The following is a 21,990-nucleotide window of genomic DNA, read 5'->3' on the forward strand; positions in this document are numbered from 1 at the left end:
AATAGGCTGCTACCTCCTCGACTAACAAGGACAAACGAGCTGCATATTCACAAACGCTGCGGATTCCCAAAACACCAGCAAGTCCCAAAACGCCGGCGAGTCCCAAAACACCAGTGAGTCCCAAAACACAACTGAGTCCCAAAACGCCAACAATTTCCAAAATGCCGGCAAGTCCCAAAACACCAGCGAGTCCCAAAACACCAGCAAGTCCCAAAACATTTGCGTTTGCCCCTCTTGGCCGACAGAAACGACAACAGAAGCTTACTCAAAAACGGAAGTGCTCGGGTCTGTGGGAGCGCTCGTTTTCGTGCAGCTATACGACCAGGCATTTTGGGACAGAAAACATCATCACTTCAAAGCTGGGAAACACTAATTAACATTTTTTGACACTTAAAGGACCAAACATCTAATCGTTTAATCGAGAAAATAATTGACAGCCCTACTGTCACGTGAAAAAGGAATACATGTTTTTGAATGTGCTATAAGAGTCAAAGATGGATGGATTCCAGACAGTAAAACCAAAACTCCACTCCCTACATTTATTTATTTTTTCCTTTCAGCTTCTTCCTCTCTTGGGTTGGCCACTTAGGATGATCTGCATATTTGATTTACCAGAGATTCCACACTCTCCCTTTCTGAAGCAATGGGGTTGTTTGGTACTTTGTTCAAAGGTAGCCCAGCCCTTGACCTGGCAGGGAGTCAAACCCACAACCCACCAGTTACAAGCCCAATTCCCTTCCACTCGGCCATGGGCTATCCTTGCCAAACTTTTTTTTTTTAATTATAAATGTACATGCACCAAATAGCATGACCCAGCAGTGTCTGTGCTTAACTTTGTACCTGCATGTGGTTGATCTTCAGCGACCGCTCAAAGCAGTCAGTGCACTGCTGGAACTCCTTGTTGTGGAGGTGCAGCAGGGCTTTGGAACGCATGGCTCTGGCACTGCGTTTGCCTGACAGCTCCCACGCCCGGTCATAGTACTGATGGTCCCTTAAGATGTCTCCCAGTAGGCAATACAGAGTGGGCGTCTCCTTCTCTTCCAACACCCTGCGTACGATCTCCTCTGCCTAACCAAACAAACAAAAGAGGGGAAAATAATGACATGGAGGGAGTGAGACTGAACACGAACACAGACAAAAATCCTGAACAGAGTGATTGGAAGAAAATGAGTTGCAGACACCACAGAGAAGATTGAGGAACAACGGCAGAAAAGATTTGATTACAAGTAAATTGTGAGCTAATGTGCACATTTCCACTTGTTGCACTTCATTACTCCCCCTAATGCTTTGAGACTCATACCATGAGATAAGATTCTAAGATGAATGCCTCCATACAAACACTGCTGTATTTACCGTCAATAGCACTTCTGCATTTGTTTCACAATAAATCAGCTGTACACAAAGTACCGTTTCACTTCATATCAGTAAACATGTTGTAATGCTGCTTGTGTGCAAAAAACACCATGTACAGCGTTGTTATAGACTGGTATTGCTAACAACAGCTAACTATGGCTAGCCTGAAACACATTTGCATTTATGACTTCTCAACTGGAACATGGTGAACTTCACTCTCAATTCCAAGTTCCAATGGAAATGGAACGCAGCAATAGGGTACTTGTCCCACTATTTAGGCTGGCTTTGGCTATAACATTAAAATTCTATTAAACAATTTCTTAATAGTATATAATAATATAACATGGCTGCCAGCAGGGACGCAAGGAAGAAATTATTTTAGTAACTCAAAATGTAAATATGGCTGGCGAACAGTCCAGGGTGGACCCCGACTATCACAGCACAGCAACTGACCCTCCTGTGGAGGATAAAGTGGTAGAAAATGGATGGATGGGGAAAAAAAAAATGGAAAATGCTAACATAATAAAATGTAAACCATCTAAGGTCTACAACATCTGAAGAATGTCAGACAGCCTGTTCTGTCCGGAAACAAAAAAAAAAAAAAACAGCAGTTGGAGGTTTTGGTTCCTATTCTCACAGTGTGTATAGATGAAAACTGTGCTTCCACTGAATCAAAACCAAGGTATTGCCTTGTTTTCTTTTTTGATACCGGTGAGTCTTTGGTACTTTTACGTTTCTCACAGGAACGTGATCAAGTGTTGGTAATAAATAGCTTTATAAATTGAAAGGTTGAAATTATAGTTTTTATTTGGGTGATACTGTCTTCTAATTATACAGTAGACTGTCTGATTGGGATGCACAAATATAATTATATTAACCTCACAAACTCAGAGCAGTCAAAGCTCTGCGCCCCCCCATGTGATCTCTGGCGCCCCAGGGGGGGCTTGGACCCCAGGTTGGGAACCATGGCTCAAAGACATTGAACTTTAACTCTGTAAGCTTATGCTACAGTCATAATGGACTCTGATCACAGAGTGTACACATGAGTAGATCCTCAGACTGATTTCACATGACCTCATGTCTGGCGGCCGGTGCGGTGTGTTCACACGTAGAGTTCTATGACACTAGAAGTTTTATCTACAGACCAAAAAAAAAAGCTAAGAAGGAGGCTAGTCTACATGCTGACGAGCTCCAGGATGTTGGAGGGGTGGTTGATGGATGGAGTGGGGTTCCTTGTTTTGTTTATATCATGCAAAACACTTTGAGTTGGATTGTTTTTTATGAAAAGTGCTATAAAAAATAGTGTCTGATTGATTGTTTGATTGATTGATTGATTGATTGAATAGATAGCTCATGTCTGCAAAGCTAGGCATCCGAAGCTTGCACAACCCCTGTTGTAAGTGTGCCCATGGCATTATTTGAGGCATAGCTAAGAGCAAATTTGCTAAATCTACTCAACTGTGGTGCTTCAGTGGTCATCAGGACCAGAAAAAAAGGGATGATTTAAATACAGACCATTTACCCATTACAGGTTATTATAAATGAATGATCATCAGCAGGCGTGAGCGTGCAGTGACACAACAGGACTTTTGAAAAAGCTCCACTGAATCTTTAAATACTACAATCATTCCCTGCAGCAGAAATGAAGTGGAAGATGCAGAATATACTGCAACAGCAAAACCAATGTGTTTGTTTACCAGCACTAAACCTGTGCCATATGTGATGTGGTTTAATTTTTACTGACGCATATGCTGCACCGTCACATTTAATTTGGTACTATATATTATGTTTCCTGGTGCTTTATCTGTGTCTGTAGAATCATAAGATACCAGAGTGATCACGTGTGGATGAGGCTGTTTTTATACAGTTTCTAAACATATTCAAAGAGTATTAGTAAATAGTAAATAGATAGTTTTCTTTGAATCCAACCATTTTTTTTTAAAGGTAGGGTGGGAGACCATTTTCTGGAACATTGTTTACTGTATTGCTTGAAATCCTCTTCACACCCCAATTGTAACCAATTAATGAATGCATTGTGACAAAAATGAAAAAATGTCATCCGATCATATTGAATGGCCTGAAGAAAATAACCGGATCGTGATGCATCAATCTAACTAAGACAGGACTGTTGTCCTGTCTTGCTTGTGCTGAATTCTGCAAAAATAGAACAGCTGCATACTTTCAGCTGGAGCAACAGAACAACAGAAAACGACCAAACCGGTATGTGATGCAAACAGTCGGCAGAAACTGACACACTGACTAAAGTGGATGTGTATCACTTCCGATGCTGCAACAGAGACGCTACACGACGGACACAAGCATTCAGACACTTTAAGATCCTATCTGAGCGAATAAGACGTTCTAATTGAAAAATCAGATCAGAAACGCATTTGAAACTACCTCTGTATGTGGTCTGAATCAGTTTTGGAAAAACTAGATACAATCTGGATGCAAATTTGAAACACTATGATCAAATGTTGTCTGTAATGTTTTAATACTGTTGTGGGTAGGGATGTATTAATGTTTACATTAATGTTTAAATTACCCCAAGGTCATTACATTAATGTACTTTTTATCTAATACTGTATAACCAGTCATAATAGTCATAGTACAAAATGTAAAACCTGTTGAAGTTCAAAATATCCAGCCTAGAAATGCACCAGACATTTTGTCAAAACAGAGGCAGTTGTGAGTTCAGCACCAAAGCTTCTGAAAAGTGGCATGAGGAAGTGCTTTTCTACTTTAGATGGCAAAGTAATGGACAATCGTGATAGTCTTGAAAGATTTGTGCAGAGGACACAGGAAATGTCATTTGTTAAGAGATCGATCGAAGGATTTTATCAATAGATATTGGATGTTCCAAATAAAAACATCCATTTTCCAATAAAATGGGAGATAGATGGAAAATGGATTGTTTGAACCCAGGCCTAGTTGTTTTTCCATTATGGACAAAATCAATGACAAACGTAACTGTTCTTGAACACAGCTTTACAGTGATGTGGACAGTTTGAGGGACATAAAAAACAGAAAAGCGCAGTATGAAGCCATATTTCCTGCCAGATTCAAAAATATATACAGGCACAATGAAAACTTAAATCGGGACGGTTTGTGTGTGTGTGTGTGTGTTATTTACCTTGCCATGTTGGCCCAGCCTCTCATAGCAGATAACTGCATCCTCCCACAGCTCCAGCTTCTCATACATGAGTAGAGCTGAGCTGGTGCAGCCGAGGTCCATCAGCAGACTGGCCAGTTGTTTCTGCAGAGGAAGACACAGCAGCCATGATGGTGGCTCTTAAAGTTGTCAACAATGCTAACAGACTTGGCTGCGCCGCGCCGAGCTGTTCTCATTTCCGTGCATCACAGGCTCTTCATTGTTTTTCCATCTCCTCACTTGCAGATGTAGATGAGAACACTGAGGCTGAAGCTGTAAATACTACACTTCCAGTCAAAGGTGCTGATAGAGTTCATACCAGTGATGAACCCGCTGCAGAGTTCAGTTGCAAGTGGTCCGGGACCATCTCTTTTTTAGTGGCTTAGAGGTTAGCACTGGCTTAGTCTGTGTGGGTTTCCTCCCACCATCAAAATATGTATAAATGTTAGACTCATTAGGCAGGTTGGTCCACCGTGGAGTCGCAGCAGCTCTGATCAGCTCTCCATCTGACCTCGTAATTTTAGATTTTCCAATCGGTCACAATTTCTTATGTCAGAGAATATAATGAAATCTATTGATTGGAAAAGAGTGACCCGCTGCCCTGTGTAAGTGTTGGACCATGTAATGGGGAGTGAAGTCTCTCTCCCAGCCGTCAGACCAGTAAATTAACAAGATAGAGCGACAAAATCAGCCCCCAAAATAACAACTGGCCATCGCCGATACACGATACATTCGTCCAATCACCCGACCCGACCATGCGTGAGGTGGAGTTATTGGCCTGAAATGTGCTAAACCAACAGCATGTATTGAACCCCTCACTCCAAAAGGTGTAAAATTCAGTTTACAACACACAATGATAAAACACACACACACACACAGCCTGACATAAAAAGGCCTTCAGTGCTTTGTTAATGTAGGGAATGGTTCTTCTGTGAAGAGGAAATGCATCACAGTGCTGCTGCTGCAATCCTCCTCCTAAACCCACTTTCAAGTCCCCAGGCAGCAATAGGTACTCTTCAATTTTAGCTTTATTGCTGTTATCAGTTATTACATGCCACCTGGGTGGTGTCTCCTCCCCGACTGCTCCCTCCATCTTTGCAGTACTCCTCTTTCAATCTCTAGGATACATCAAAATCTTCCTATTACTGCTTATTCTACTCCATTTTAGTCAAGGCAGCATCTAATGTTTGTGTTTGCAGATCTTATGATGGTCTGTGGTTCAGAAACTGTGTCATAAAGTGTCATTTTCTGCAATCTCATTGAGATGTTTTTATGTTTTATTTTCCCATTGATTCAGGGGTGTCACCTTTTTGTCCTTCAACAACTCTTAAGGGAGACTCAAATGTCCATGTCTTTATCTCATAATTATGACTTTTTATCTCATAATTTCGAGTTTATCTCAATTTCGACTTTTTATACTTTTTTAAATGGTCTTAGCCACACTTATATATCAGATTTGCTTTCAAGGTATAAACCATGGCGAACACAAAGGTCTTCAGGAGCAGCATTATATTCAGTTAAAACAAACTGAGGCCTTTTTCAGTTATTATGGTCCTCGTCCTCCTTAAAGGCTAGAGGGCAGCAGTGAATGTTCATATTTTTCAAAGCAAACTTATGACGTTCCTTTTTAACTCAGTTTATTACTTGGCTTGAATTCTTTTTACCGAATTTTAGGCTCCAACACAAATGATTTAATTCTACCCTTCAGTGTCACTTAATATTTTATCATGTTTAGCTTATCTTATCTTTCGTTGTTTTTATTTATTTTAAGTACTGATTTTTACATTGTATCTGTTATAATTTAGGTTTTTAATTTCTCTTTTACCTCCCTAACCCCTCCAGTGTTTTCCCTCATGGCTGTTTGTGAGTTCCATGATAGCATATCACTTTTTCATTTATCCTTTAATAACAGCCATGTCAGTGGAAACAGCTGCATTCTTTGATTCTGTCTTTAGCCTGTGAAACACACTGAGCTGCATTGCCTTGCATGAAAAGTGCGACATCAATAAAGTTTGACTGACATGTGAATCGTAAATGGTCTGTTTTTCTATAGCACTTTTCTAGTCCTGATGACCACTCAAAGCTGCTTTACACTGCACTTTTTGCCCATTCACCCATTCACTCACAAAAGGCATATTATGTGCTGTGTGATACAGGACAGCTTGACAGGCTCTAAAACAAAAGTGTTGAATTTTTAGTGTTGAATTTACAAGCACACCAACACCAACATTTTCCAAACCAGTTAGCGGTCGATTTGGTCAAAAAATACCTAATGAATTAACCAAATAATTTAAATGAATGATTTTTGTACCTGCAGAGTCCATCTGGTTGGAGCTTGGCAGCAGTAGAAGACTTTAAGGCGCTCGGTCACAGGACAGTTTTTGTCTTCGAAGCCGTCAACTAGAGCCTGGAAAAGAAGGGGAGGAGCAAGTGAATGTGTGCAGCAACTTCTACTGCATTAACAACTAGAGCTGAAACGATTAATCGATTATTAATCGATGAATCGATTATTAATCGATTACTTAATTAATCGACATCTATTTTGATAATCGATTAATCGGTTTGAAGCTTTTTTCATGATTAAAACAAGATTTCTGATTGTTTAAGCTTCTTAAATGTGAATATTTTCTTCTTGTCTTTGCTCTGGATAACAAATTAATCATTAAAAGTCAATCATTTTGGTTTGTGGACAAAAAACATTTGAGAACATCATCATTTCCAGGTTTGATGAAACACCGATCAACATTTTTTATGGTTTTCTGATATTTTATGGACCAAACGATTCATCAATTAATCGAGAAAATAATCGACAGACTAATCGATTATGAAAATAATCGTTAGTTGCAGCTCTATTAACAACACTGTTATTTATACACACCCGGGAATATTTCTACGTTTAAGTATGTGAAACCAGCGAAGAAGAACGTTCCTCATGCTGTCTGTTGTTGTCTGATGGACGATGTCTGTCATCTGTGTGCAGTAACAAAGTAGCGCCAACTGCCCCACAGGGATAATAAAGTTATCTACTACTACTGGTGAAAACCTGAATGTGTTTTTTTTTTTTTTTATAAGGAATCCTCCTTGTATTGTCTGTATGGCTTTACCATGCATATTTCAATTTAACCATCTTTATTCTCCGTGAGAGTCCTCCTGCAGTGGCATTAGTCTGTTTCTGTTACCATAGCATTGATGAGAAACGCCAATTTAAGTTTATGAAACAAAGCTAAATACAAAAATGCTGCATTATTTCAATCCTTACACTTCCCAGCTGAACACGTGGCACTGTCATCGTCAATCAGCCACCGAGAAAAACGTCCAGACGGGACCAAGACATGACTCTGATTATCAGGTTTAATTAAATTGACAATTTATCAGGCTTGATAATTATCGTGTATAACACTGAAGAACAGGAAGGCTGGTTTAGAATGCTCTAGAAAATACCTAAAAAAGTCTTCACATTCAGCCAAACTCTGAAAAACTGATCAGCCGGCATTTTACATTACAGATGCATAATATACATAATGCAGAAGCAGCACAGGAGCTTTAGAGGGGAATGAAATGGAATGTTCTTCAGTGACCAAGTCATCCACCTGATGTGGAGACTAAACTGGAGGCAGAAAGACCTGCAAACGAGGACGCTCAAAGCCAGAAAGCATTAAAACAAGCCTCTTATTCATGATTTCAGTTTGTCCTATTATTTTTGAGTCCCTGAAAACGAACAATAACGTATAAAATCAATTTCTGTTCCTGCAGAGTGAAAAAATATGGAATGTGGTTCAGTTTTTTTAATAAACCTGGATCCGTTGGAGAAAAATCATTCCAACTACATAAAGTATAACTAAGAAAATGACATTTATTACATTTATTATTAACAATTTGCCTCTCCAGTACCCGGCCTCGAGCTGGAAAATATTTGAAGGAGAAAAATAAATCCACGTTTAATTTTCTTTCACTATCGTCTTCCAGCCAAATGTTCGGAGTCTCTTCACTCATTCAACTTTCATGCTGCAATTTTCATAATGTCACTCGTGTTCAGTCATTTAAGGACGTTATTGATCAACACCCGTAATAATGTTTGGAGCTGTGGCGGATTAATGGCTTTGTTTGTGCTCGGGGATGTTTTTTAAAAAAAGAACAAGGTTACTCAATAACTCAGAGGCGGCGCGTGTGAGCCAAGGGGAGCTCTGCACATCTTTTGACTTTGGTAATGGACTCGCGAGGAGTGTTGTTCTGTGAAGTCGAGGCTGAGACGTTCACACAGATAAAATTATCTGTGCAGATGAGATTACTCATCCCATGGGATTTTGCAGCTGGCAGTACATGCGACATAAATACAGCCAGAGCTGGAAGTGAGAACGGTTCTCTGGAAATGATTCACTGCTGCTGGCCTTGGGAATAAAAGCAAGAAATGTAGCCTTTATTAATTCAGTGTAATAAGAAACCATAACTTCCACTGAGGACATATATCAAGTCTATACTGTTAAGTATAAAGTATGTTCAAGTGGACAGTTCACACTGGGTCAATAAAGAAACTGTCAAATGTGCCTTCAATTTCTGGACGTGTGCAGTACAGCAGGGCCGCACTGTTGCCTCATGGTAAAAAGGTGGCCGGTTCAAATCCCTGTGTGTTCCCCGGTTTCCTCCCACAGTCCAAAAAAGTAGCTGTAATAATTATATCAGGTGAAGGGGAAATTCCTTCTCTCTCTCTCTACATCTAAGTCAGATATAAATCAGAAATTAATACATATTAGTCATGTGGGGAGACACAGCAGACCCTGCATGCAATAACGTTGCACACGTCAAGCATCAAGTGTGAACCAAGCCTCAGAACACTGTATGTATGAAAAGAGCGATAACGTGAGCAAAGATTAAAAAAAAAAAACAGTGCTTCTGAGACATTCTACTGAATCTGCACAAACAACCTCCCACCTCACACGAGAGACACAGAGACACAGACTTACCTGGGTTTGCATCATGGCTCTCTCCACACGCCGGGAGCTTCCTTTTTCCAGTTTGGTTCTGAGGCAGAGGGCTGTGACTTCTACAGCCCAGAACTTTGGCTGAGACAGTATACACTGCAGAGGAACATGGGGAAGCAGGGAAAGGGTCACACACAATCACACCACCGGTTAGTCAGCTTCATGTAATTCAGGGTGGAAATTACAGTGGAACTTCAGTCAGACCAATTCAAGTAACTTATTTCATTTCTAATTATGATTCATGCATAACAAAGGAGATTATAGTCGAGATCTGGTCATTTGTATTTTATTTGCTTTCTTTGCTTCGCTTGTTTCCAACTATACTTGAAATATATAAACCGTTATTTCCGAATGTTTTCCAAAACTCAATCTTAAGACCTGGCTTCCTGATTCCATGAACCCATATTTGGTTCCATCACTCTTCTTCTTCTTCTACATCTGCCTCCATCTTGTCCTCTTCTGTAACTTCAACCGTCGTTGTGCCCTTCTTCACAACATCAATGGACCTTCTCTGTGGTTGTCCTCTTTGCCTCTTGCCCACCAGCTCCCTCTTCAAAATCCTTTGTCCAAATATGATCACTATGTCTCCTTTGCACGTGACCAAACCAAATCAACCATGACTCTCTTCATCTCCAAACTCTGTCCAACCTGAGCTGTCCCTCCAATACGCTCATTTCTAATCCTGTCCATCCTGGTCAGTCCCAACAAAAGTCTCAGCATCTTCAGCTCTGCCTCCCGTCTTTAAGACAGTGCCACTGATCTTAATATTGATGCTATAATGCATTATGAACGATGCCAAGCACATTTGTTGTGTACATTCTAATGTATATACTTATAAAGGAATGCACATTAAAATGGTCCAATTTGAAGCCCATATGCAGTTATTGTTGTTTGAAACATGAGTCAAACGTCACTCTGAAAAGAAAATGCCACTCATGTAGATAAAGAATCATGGTGAAGCCAGAATAATTCATCCTCAGGAGACAATGAATCTGTAAAGCACTTAAAGGATTCTAATGTCATCTGCATTACGAGTAATTTCAGCAAACTCAGGCAAAATAATTCAGACCATGATCTACATCTGCAAATATTAATTTGAGAGATAACGATGCAGAGAAAAGTCTGAGCGTGTCCCTCAACCGCACTGTAAAACCAGTTAGAGGAGACACACTTTGTTTTGAGGTTCTGGGTATGGTGATCAAAACTAAGACGTGAGCAGCATTCAGACTCAAGACTGCACTGTGAGCCGTTAGCTGTGGAAACACCGTCAGATGTGACAGAGGAAACGGAAACAACACTCAACTCTGTGACTACAGTGTTATAGGTTTGCAGGCTAAGAGGAGGAGAGTAACCACTTGAAGGAGGCACTTAAACTTTGTGGATACACCGACTAGACTTTCAGTCACTTTCACGTTGGCTCTACATTGGCTCTACAAAAGTCAGATCTTGTTGAGGACAGCCAGACATGTGACAACCATCTAACCAGCCTGCAGATTCCAGGATCTACATGTAGGCTGGGAAGATGCCTGCTCACAGGGCCAGCAGCTTTCCCTTCTCATGAAACAACACAGCATATGCTGCCAGCTCATTGTTCAAAGAAAGCTCAGAGCCAGATGGAACAATGTTGACCACAGGCCGACAGCATCATTAGCTGAAATGTGGATGGTTACACATGCATGTTGTGACTATTACCCAAGATCTTACAGGGAAGTTTCTGTGTTCGTGTGGATATGGACTTATTACCCCATCACATCATATCACACCCCAGTGCAGGTCCAATCTCCTCGCCCCAACTGCATTTGAACATAAAACCTTTAATCATAATACCCATCATATAATAGTGATCACTACATTTTTTTGTCAATGGGGTGCTATGTATCTGTGAATCCTAAAATAACACATTTAAGGTTAGTTACATTCAAATTAGGGCTGCAATGACTAATCGATAATTATTTGATTAATAAATTAATCATCAACTAAATTTGATAATAAATTTGAATGGTGTTTCTGCCGGCTTTCAGCAGTGCTGTCGCTAAACACACCAGACTCCTCAAATTTAAATTTAAAGTTAAATATTGAGATTTCAGAAATGTCCTAAATGCTGGAGATTAACAAATTAACGTTTTTTTCTACTTTGTGCTCATGACTCTTCCAATTACGACACTCTCTGCCAATGAGTGGCCAACAGTCTGTTGACGTCACATTTTATATCAGCTAAGCTCGCTTGGAACCACCAGAGCACCAGGTACCAGGAACTATCACTAATGAGTCAAGTCGTGTCGAGTCATGCTGAGCTGTATAATGGAAAAGTGTGACCTCGCAATCTGCTCAAGACTGTAGAACTCTATAAGTGTATTTTTACACAGGTGATATTTGTTCCCTGACATTTGCACATTACAGCTTTAAGTGTCATATGTTTCTCTCACATAATATGCACTAGTTTTAAAACATGGGACGCTCTTCCTTTCCTAGCCTTCAATGTTCTGTGGGAGCATTGAAACTGCACAAAATGTGAAAAATTCCAAGTTTACAAGCTCGAATAATTCAGACCAGAGCAAACAAAAGCAATATGTGAAAATTCCCAAATATGAGCTCATGAATACAAAGACAGACACGAGGCATCTGCTTCTGGGGTTTGAACTAAAACCAAAAAGATGACTGTTTATAGGCTTGGCTGTACAGTGGGTGTTTTTTTGTGTTTTATTTTGTAAAGGCTGCATGCATGTCGCATAACATTCTGCTGTTGATTCAGCTTTATTAAGGAAAACCTTCCAAATCATCAGTTTAACAGCTATGAATTTGTATTTTCATTTGCTCTCTTACACCTTACTCCTTTTTAATAACCCAACTTGTATCTGGCAAAGAGTGAAAGCAGGCAGGAGAGAGATTGACATGAATATTTTTTGGCAAGTATTAATTTCTTGTAACTATGGCTTCCTACGTACACTGCGTTCCAAATTATTATGCAAATTAGATTTTTCTCTGATTTTCCTTAATAGTCGATGCAAATGACAGTCAGCATGATTTTCTAGTCATCGACCGTTCAAACCTCCCAATGATAACAGTAGTTTTTTTTCAAAAATAGTTACACACAACATAGTTTCAAAATATTTTATAAGTAGTAAAGGTCATATTTACTGAAATCAAAGGCTATTTCAATCAAAAACATCTTAACAGGTCATGGGACCCCTGATTTGATAGCAGCTTTACAATTCTTGCATCCACTGAACGTGAATCACTCCCATGCCCTGACAGACTCCCCTCTCTGTGTGTAGCCTACGTTCACGACTGACACAACACTACAGCAGCAGCACAACAGTCCCTCCCTGAAGCTCTGACTTCTGACTTTTCTGAGTTTACAACCATGAGAGCAGTTCTTTCAAGGATGTTTGTTTTTCCATGTTTTGAACATTATGCTTCAACCATAATGGTAACATTGACAATAATGATGTGAAAATGTAGAACAGGTACTGTTAAACACCACAATACATTTAACAAATTGTGAACATTACAGTTATCATAAAGTAAGGATGTATTTAGTTATTTACCTATGAACTAACTTGGTGTAAGTCGTTTAATATTACTGTCTGTTTACATTATCAGAATATTTAAGTGACATAAAGAAATAAAATACTAATCACAGATCAAACAAACAGTGACTCACCGATGTAAAGGCTAGAAGTTCCTCTTCAGTCAGTTTGTGGACAGGGTTATTCTTCATGAAGTCAGTGCTACAACACAACACAGTAAATACAGTGATAATCAATCAAATAATAATAATGATGATCAATAAACCAATCCTGCCCATCCCTATTATACAACCCTTATGGGGCCACATGGAGATGTTGGCTGGACTCTTAAAAACATTTCCTGTATGATGTCCATTTTGTACATGATCGGATCATTTAGAGTCAAATGGAACAATGTTACCGAGAGCTAGTACTGTCCAATACGTGCATGGTTGCAGGTGTAGGTGGACATGAAGTGGAGGAGTAGTCTTCCGTATAAGACCAACAATATAATCACGCACTGAAAGATCCAGAAACAATTTAAACTTTTAACCCTTGAGCTAAATTCTCTTTTTTTTGTCAAACTGCCATTTTTAAGGTCAGCAGAGAACAGTGCAGGCTATATTTAATCTGCAGACCTCAAGATGAGAATGATTTGTTTGACTGACACCAAAGTTTAAAGCTAAAATGATTGAATTTGTCAAATATGGAACAGTTGCAGTTTGAGCTGTAACATTTGTCTTGGATAAAGGCTAAATGTATTCAGTTCAACGGAGATTCTACAGAGGGAGAAAAGGCGGCCCAAACAAGGTCAAAGTCCGACTATATATGAGCACTGGGACCTCAATTCTCCACTACTCCTGAATTTTAAGCCTGAAGCTAAATGTTAATAAAAGGTAATCACTTCCTGGGATGGGCTTTAATTGGCACTAACAATAAGGAGTCATTAAAATACGAAGCACATGAATGTTTGAAAGTTTAGCTGACACCATCAAAGTCACTGCATTACACTCTGACCACATCATATACTGTGTTTGAACCAGTTTATCTGTCCACGGTGAATGAGTAGAGTCTAATATCATAGAAGAAGCCAGAACATGCAGTCTGGGTGTTGCTCTGCTGTCCTGTGGGATCAGTCGTTACTAAGCAACCAAAACTAAGCAGATGCAGAGATGAGTGAAGTTGCTGCAGCCTCACTGCATACTGAATTACTGCACGACACAATAAATAAAAACAAAGACAAGGGATCACAGCATCACCTAATTTCCCTCACAGCAGCTTTGCTATGCCTTGCATGTGGAGGAAAATAAGAAAAAAGAAAGCCTGCCATGTCTGGGTGCATCAAAACACAAAGAAAATACATAGCGTTTCAAAACCTGATTCATGAGCTTCATCTGAACGATGAAAGTTCGGATCGCTGTTGCCAATCCCAGCTGAACATTCCCCAATCCAATTTAGATCAACAAATAATATGATTTGACCGTGGGAAAAGGTCGCATCAGGTACAATGACTCCTGAATATGACACATACAGAGGCAGACTGAGCCACATGGTTCATAAGTCTTATGGCTTTAGAGGAAATGTCCCATGTGTCAAATGACCTGATAATAAATCTTCTGTGAGACCATCAACTGCTTTTCAATTGAGGTTACTGGTAGATTAGACTAATGTAACTGTCCGTTTCCACCTTAAACAAACTCCATTACAGAGCAGCTGCAGAAACAGTGCCGAGATGGTCAAAGACTTACCAGATCCCCAGGATGACGGCCTGTTCCTCTGCAGTGAGGTCTGGCAGATCATACTGATCCGGCTCTGCTAAATTGATCTGGTCCAGCACTGTGTCGTCACCGAGAATGTGGTCCTGTAAGCACAGAAACATATGTGGAGTAACATTCATGGGCACATGCAGCAGCAATAAACCACTACTAACTAAATATGACATATACCGAATAAGGATGGGCATTGCTAGCAAAAATGCTTCATGAATATTCAATATTATTCACAGAACATTCAAATATGTGAAACTCCAGTGCAAGTAAGTCAGGGCTCAGCATGTTGCGCAGGAGCAGCAAACGAGATGCATTCATAGACCCCAGTAAGTTTCTATAGATATCTATAGAGTGTTGAGCAGCTTCAAGATGCTTTCAAGAAACCTCTTCAATGTCATCACTTCTGCAAACTAACATGAAGTCCACTAAACACTTGCTGCTGCTGCCACCTTGTGATAATAAATGCCCCACAGATTTAGTAATCGTCACAGTAGGAAAGTTTGTTTTAAAGCATAAAATCATTAACTGATCAACTTTTTATAATCACATCAAACAAATAATCAAATACTCCAGGACTGGCATATGTACTACAAAACTTAGAGTCGTTTTAGGGGGTTCATTTCTTGGAACGATGCTGTGTTTAAAGAAAACTTTTTAAAAAAAGAAATAAAAAGGGAAAAGTTCTGTTTCCGTGTGGATTAGGCGTAAAATATAAACACAAGGAGCTAGAGATCAAACTATTAATCCAAATAAGAAGCATTCAGAGCTGAGGCACTAAATCCCCCACATTTAAGATTATTTCTCTGGTCTTCTTGGCACACATGTATTGATGCAAATAGGCTCCACTTAATCCCAATCCTTAATTTTTAAGAACAGTGGTTCAGACCTGGTTTCATTGAAGTATTACAACAATTCTCAGTCCAGTCAGACCCACAGAACAGTAATGGCCCAATCTTCCCTGCTGGCAGTGGTTCTGATTGGCCACTGATGAAAAGTTCCAGCTCACACCTTGTCTGCTTTCCTTTTATCCATTTTAGATGGGAAGCCAGTGAGCTCTGGTTAATGGCAGTCTTGACTGAGACCATTTACTCTCCCCCTCCTCCAGTAATAAAGGAATTGGTGGTATAAGCACAGTAAAAAGCACTGGAGCTGGTCCAAAACCATGAGACTAGAAGCTGCATGCAAACACCTTATTTATCCTTTATTGCACAGAACTAACCCAGTAGAACCACAGTCTGACCTGCTGGCCACTGAAGCATAGTTCACACTACACAGCGTTTAGAGTTGAATGATTGTTGTGTTATCACAACAAAAGTGCTTTGTAAGTTGTTGATAGTTCACACGCACACGCACACACCTTTCACCAGGAGGAGGAGCTTCCAACAGGGAGTGACGTGCAAAACCAGGCTTCATTTAGCTGTACAGGTCAATATCTAAACTTTCATTCTATCTGTGCTGTGTCTACTCTACTGAGATCCGAGAGCTGTCGTCACGCAACCACAGCAACGCCATTTCAGCAGGCAACCTAATGTCATTAGAGATATATATATATACATATATATATACATATATATATATATATATATATATACATATATATATATATATATATATACATATATACATATATATATATATACATATATATATATATATATATACATATATATATATATATATATATACATATATACATATATATGTATATATATATATATATATATATATATATATATATATACACACAGTATAACCGGCAGCATATACTGTATATCTGGAAAAATGTCAGGCAACTTGTCTCTTCAGCCAGGAAGATGAAACAGTCACTGGATCATCAAAGACCCTGAGGACAGCAGAGGTGGATCACTGCTATAAAACACACTCTGAGTGATAGTAGAAGACGGAGTGATGGGAACCCAGAGACGACGGATTCTGCTTGTAGAGTGGTAACTTCATATCAGGAACTGATCGCCAATCACCACACTGCAGTTAGCATCTTGATTTAAAGCGATGGTCGCATGTTTTACACTTTTAACTGATGTTACAGTGCATGAAGCGAGGTGAACTGGAGCAGCGGGAGGGGTATTTGGTTCACTCTACTGCACCATTGTGACGACAATGGTGCTGAGCGAAGGAACGAAGGAGCTGAGCCAAAAAGCCAAAGCTCTTGATCTAATAGTTCGACCTTTGTACCTACATTTACAGTCATGAGTGATGGGTCATGACCGAAAGAAGGAAATAGCAGATACATTATGCCTTTGAAATGTTTTTGATATAGCTAAAAAAAATGTTAACAGCTTCATAGTTTAAAAGGTCTAAATTGACTAATATCTGTATGAGTAGACAGTGGAGTTAGCGATATCAGTATTGGACATGAATACGTTGTATCATGCCATCTCTAACTGTGCAGCTTTACAGTTACTGAACTGAACAACAAAAGGTTCAAAGTTGACATTAAGATTGAAAGAGGATGACAGAAGCTCATACCTTGGGTAAGCAGGACTGAGGTGTGGGAGTGGGACTGGCCTCATTGTCCATCTTGTTGGTCTGGTCGTGCTTTCTCTTTACCTCAAGGATGAGCTGAGCCAAGTACTTCTGCTGGAAACGGGTCCGCTTGCCAAGGGCACCTTGAACACACATCGGTTGTTACCCTCAATTCAGGCATGTGTTTCAGCGGATCGGTACTCCACATAACAGCCGCACCCCGTCTACTCTCCAGGAGCGCGTGCTTCCGTACACATACCCGTCATGTTGATATTCAGTCCAGAGAGCTCCTGTGCCTTATTGATGTGATCCTTGGCTGGCTGGTACTCATAGTAGGTCAGATTGGTGTAGACGCACTCCAGGTTAAACTGGATCGCCAAATTTTTCTGCTCCGACATCAGAGACTGGCATTTGAGCACTGGAAAAAAAGAAACCGCTAACAAATCAGCCAACAAAGAGCCACTATATGAAAACAGAGCAATATGAGAAGATGGTCAGAAAACGCGTTGGCTGAGTTAACTCAGGCTTAATGTGTATGATAATGAGAAAGAAACTATCACAGTTCTTTGTAATGATGTGTCAGTACAGATACAGATCACATCCAATATCCAATTATCTATCAAGGTGTACAGAGAAATGTCTGCAGCCATGCAGTTGAAGCATTAAATTTAAAATGGCAGGTTATAGCTCGGTAGTAAATGCACGTTGCATTACCAGCTCAGTTGATTGGACTGTACTGGACTGATATTGGTATCGTACATGCTCAAGGTTGCGATTTCTGCAATGATTAGATGCAAAAAGGCGATATCAGGCCATGTCTAATTCAGACTAGTAACCATCGAGTGTTAATGCTGATGTTAATTTTGTTTCTGACTTGTTGATGCATGGGTGAATTAACACCACAGGGAAACCACTGGTAATGCAAATGGTATTTATCACCGTCTTTTTTAGATGGTTCACAAATCCCAGGTATAACCACTACTTTTAGTGTGAAAGAGGCTTTAGAGGCCTTGTTATGACCCTGGGTCATTATGTTTGGGTTGTTCTTAGAAGCACTCTCCTCCTTTGAGTGAAACTTGGCTTTAAATGTCTAAGGACACATCAGTATGTAGACTACAGGTGCTTTTTTTTTCCTTTCCATTTTGTTTCACCATTTATTTTCTTCTTTATATATATATAGACACCGGGTATGTTAATATACAGTAAGGTACATACACATTCAGACAAAGTCACACACTGTGTCATTTTGCCTCTGAAATGAGACAATAAAGATGTGATTTAAGTGTGGATTAACACTCAGACATTAACCACTGAGGAATTATAAGCATTTTGATACATAATTTCAGTTTGTCCTATTATTTTGGAGCCCCTAAAATGGACAATCAATTTAATGTGTTCTGGGTTTTCAATTCCTGAAATTAAACACTTTGGCCCTGTGTATTTTTATAAATTAATTAAATATTAATCATTTTTACAATTTAACACAGAATTCTATTTTTCTTAGAATATTGCTTATCTATATCTATGTTTAAATTGTATTTTGTATGCCTTGTATTTGTCTAATTTAATGAAAATGAATGAAAATGTATGACTGAGGCTGTGTAAGCCACACTTCATTATGTTGCCTTCACTTGTTTACACTGAGCAAAACAAAAGCAGCGTGATGGTGCCCCAGTGTGTGATTTTAGACAGCAGGATGGTGTTGTGGAAGCAGAGGCGTGACATGTAACACAACAGTGTCAGCAGCTTCCCGTCTCACAGTGCCAACACTATTGTACACAGATGTTGTGTGGTTTCCTCCACACGATTCATCATCCCGTCAGACTTTTATTTTTTTTGTTTTGATGATTAATATTCATAGAACATACAAGCACAGTGAGATATAGTGAGTATCACAAGTTACGCATATAGACACACATACGTTAGCAGTGTCCCTTTTTTGCAAAAATTCAGTTCAAACTAATTTATAATGACCCATAATTCATTTAAATTAATTTGATGTGCTGCTAGTGTTGGTGTATGAATGACATACAGCAGTCGGACAGTAGAGTGGGATGAAATAAACACTCCGCTCCAAACGCTCAGACTTTCCATTCTTTATCTACAATGTAATAATGTTACGTAGCTGTTTGTCAATGTAAACAGTTTAATTTCTGAAATTATTGTTCAACAGAAACACTTCTGTCAACGTCATTGTGATCGAGTGTGGCTCTCTTTTATTTACAGTATTACCTGTGGATGAGAACGCACCTCGGATGAGCACTGTGTTTATACACAGTATAATATACTTTATGAGACAGCATAGAGAAAAAGTACACATAATGTGTGTATATATTATATAAACAAACATACAGATGTGAGTCCCATCACTTAGGTCCAGGAACCTTAAGTAGACTCTGCCATAATTGATCCCTGTACCCTTTTAATTTTTGGCAAGACCAGAATATGTGTGTGTGATCGGCATTAACGTGTTCACACGCTCTCCAGCATGGCTGTTGTTTATACACCAGTTCTTTCCTGATTTTTGGGGTTATAAAAAATAATCTGACGATGTTTTTCCAATTAAACTCCCTCCAAACCCTGGAGCTAGAGGCCGTGCACTGAGATTTACACATAATGAACCACTCTTCTTCTGTTATTTGCTCTTTCAGCTCTTTTCTCCGGCATAAACCTGGAGCCAAACGCAAACCAACTCAACATCTTTATCTCCTTCTCCAATTTATATCTTTCAACTACTGTATTCCATGTTTCTACTGTAGTGTTAGTTATCACGTCCAGCCGGCCATCTAATCTTTAGTCCTTTTAGTCTAATCTAGTCCTTTGTGTGCTGTTAAATTTCATACCTCCATGTCTGTCGTACCCAGTTCTATATTTTTCCATCTTGCAAAAAACTCATCATTGCACCAATGCTATAATATGTTAACTCTTTCTAATATTATCTTTATTTTATAAACCCACATCATCAATCAGATCCTGCATAAATGTCTCTAACCTCTTGGCTATAATGGAGGTGTAGAGTTTGTGGTCCTCGTGGGTCTGTAATTGCCACAATATTCTATATCTTTACCTTCCTTTGGAATAATGGAGATAATGGCCTCATTCCATGAGGGAGGAGTCTTGCCCGACCTGAGAGTACAGCTCATATAATTGAATGAGTCACGTAACAACGGGGTTAACTCCTTTTAGAAAGTTTTAGAAAATGAGGCCCTGATTTTGCCTGACTAATAGACTTTACCATGTCTTCTATTGTTATTTCTGAAGATGACATCTCATTCTGTTTTGCACCTGTCTGTCTAAGAATTCTGTCAGGTGCTCTCTATCCACAGAAATAGCATGCAAATACAAGTTACTATAATATTCCTCAAACCCTTTCTATTTCTTCTGGTTCATACAGATATTTATTGTCTATAGATCCCTTATTTTATGTATATTAGATAATGCTCGCTGTTTCCTTATACGTCTTGCTCGGTTTTTAGTGGCTCTAGGCCCCTCCCTCATGTTTACTAAACCTTGCTTTCCTTTCCACCTCTCCTAACAGTATGTCATCTATGTTCTTCCTAACTTCCTTGATCTGGTCAGGTAGACCTGGATCATTTGACTGCTGACGTTGTTCCTTTCATTTACCAATTTGTTTCTGGCATGTCTCTAATCTGGTTTTTTTTTGAAAATGTACCCAGTTGTCAAGAACACTCTTAAAATATGATACGAGGACCTGGGTGTTGCACCGTTTGACGAGACATGGCAGCATAGTTTAAAACGCCTACATCCCACCTCTTTATGCATAAGACATGGCCTTTCTCATTTTAAAATTGTGCGTCAGTTGCATTATTCACCCGAGAAACCAATCCTGTGTGTCCGAGGTGTAGCCACAGTCCAGCTAAATTAGGTCGTATGTTCTCGTCTTGCAATTCACTTCATAACTTCTGGATTTTGTCTTTGAAGCAATCTCCTCCATTTGTAACAGAACAGAGAATTCCGATGCAACAGTTGCTATTTTGGGTGTGTTCCCATCAGAAGAACAATTTGCTGTCCCTCACGCAAACACTGTAGCAATTCTTTTGCACTGGAAGTCTGTGAATCCTCCCTCCTTCAGACACGGGGTCAAAGAGGTATTCTCGTTGATCCCATTAGACAAGTTGAGATGTAATCGGAGTAATTTATGCGACAGATTTATTAAAACCTGGGCCCCCTTTACAGAATTTGTTGGAAATGTATCCATCACATGTCATTCTCCTTTACATATCGATGTAACGCCAATTGGATCTGTTATGTATGGTATGATGATATTCATGGTATAATGTTACTTGATATTCCCATTCTGAGCAGTGTAAAGTGATGTACAGGAACTGTATGGAACTATATTTTATGTACCTACCTCTACTTTTTTGTCTGTCTGTCTCTCGAGCCTTGGTGGGTGGGATGAGTTTGTAATATATGTATCTTTGTTTTTCTTTGTTTCATAAATTGAAAATCTATAAATGAAGTTATAAAAAAATATCTTGCCAAGTGGGTGATGTCATGAGCCTCAGAATCCTGAGACTGCTGGGACTGGTACAAACCTTTCAATTAAATAAATATTAATAACTGACAGACAGTGACAGACCTTTGTCCATGCTGTCTTGGGCCAAGCTGAGGAGCTGTGGAGAGCGAGCCTCCAGGATTTGCTGATGTAGGTGGACATAGCGAAGGGTCCACCAGGGCAGCAGCTACACAAAAAAACAGAGGAGGAACTATTTCAAAAAAAT

The 21,990-nt window shown here is 39.5% G+C and overlaps 1 protein-coding gene across 1 annotated transcript in view; it reads right to left on the bottom strand.

Moving 5' to 3' along the window:
- Positions 1–21,990, bottom strand: part of ttc27 (tetratricopeptide repeat domain 27) — a 47,059-nt gene that overhangs the window by 15,938 nt on the left and 9,131 nt on the right. Inside the window, exons 5-13 of the mRNA XM_058652205.1 lie at positions 21,849–21,951; positions 17,505–17,663; positions 17,249–17,388; positions 14,741–14,853; positions 13,148–13,214; positions 9,466–9,579; positions 6,816–6,911; positions 4,487–4,609; positions 841–1,068 (exon numbers count right to left, since the gene is read on the bottom strand). Of these exons, the coding sequence (XP_058508188.1) occupies positions 841–1,068; positions 4,487–4,609; positions 6,816–6,911; positions 9,466–9,579; positions 13,148–13,214; positions 14,741–14,853; positions 17,249–17,388; positions 17,505–17,663; positions 21,849–21,951 (1,143 nt within the window). The remainder of the gene's footprint in view (positions 1–840; positions 1,069–4,486; positions 4,610–6,815; positions 6,912–9,465; positions 9,580–13,147; positions 13,215–14,740; positions 14,854–17,248; positions 17,389–17,504; positions 17,664–21,848; positions 21,952–21,990) is intronic.

Source organism: Solea solea, chromosome 15 (assembly GCF_958295425.1).
Source record: "Solea solea chromosome 15, fSolSol10.1, whole genome shotgun sequence".
Classification (NCBI taxonomy): domain Eukaryota; kingdom Metazoa; phylum Chordata; class Actinopteri; order Pleuronectiformes; family Soleidae; genus Solea; species Solea solea.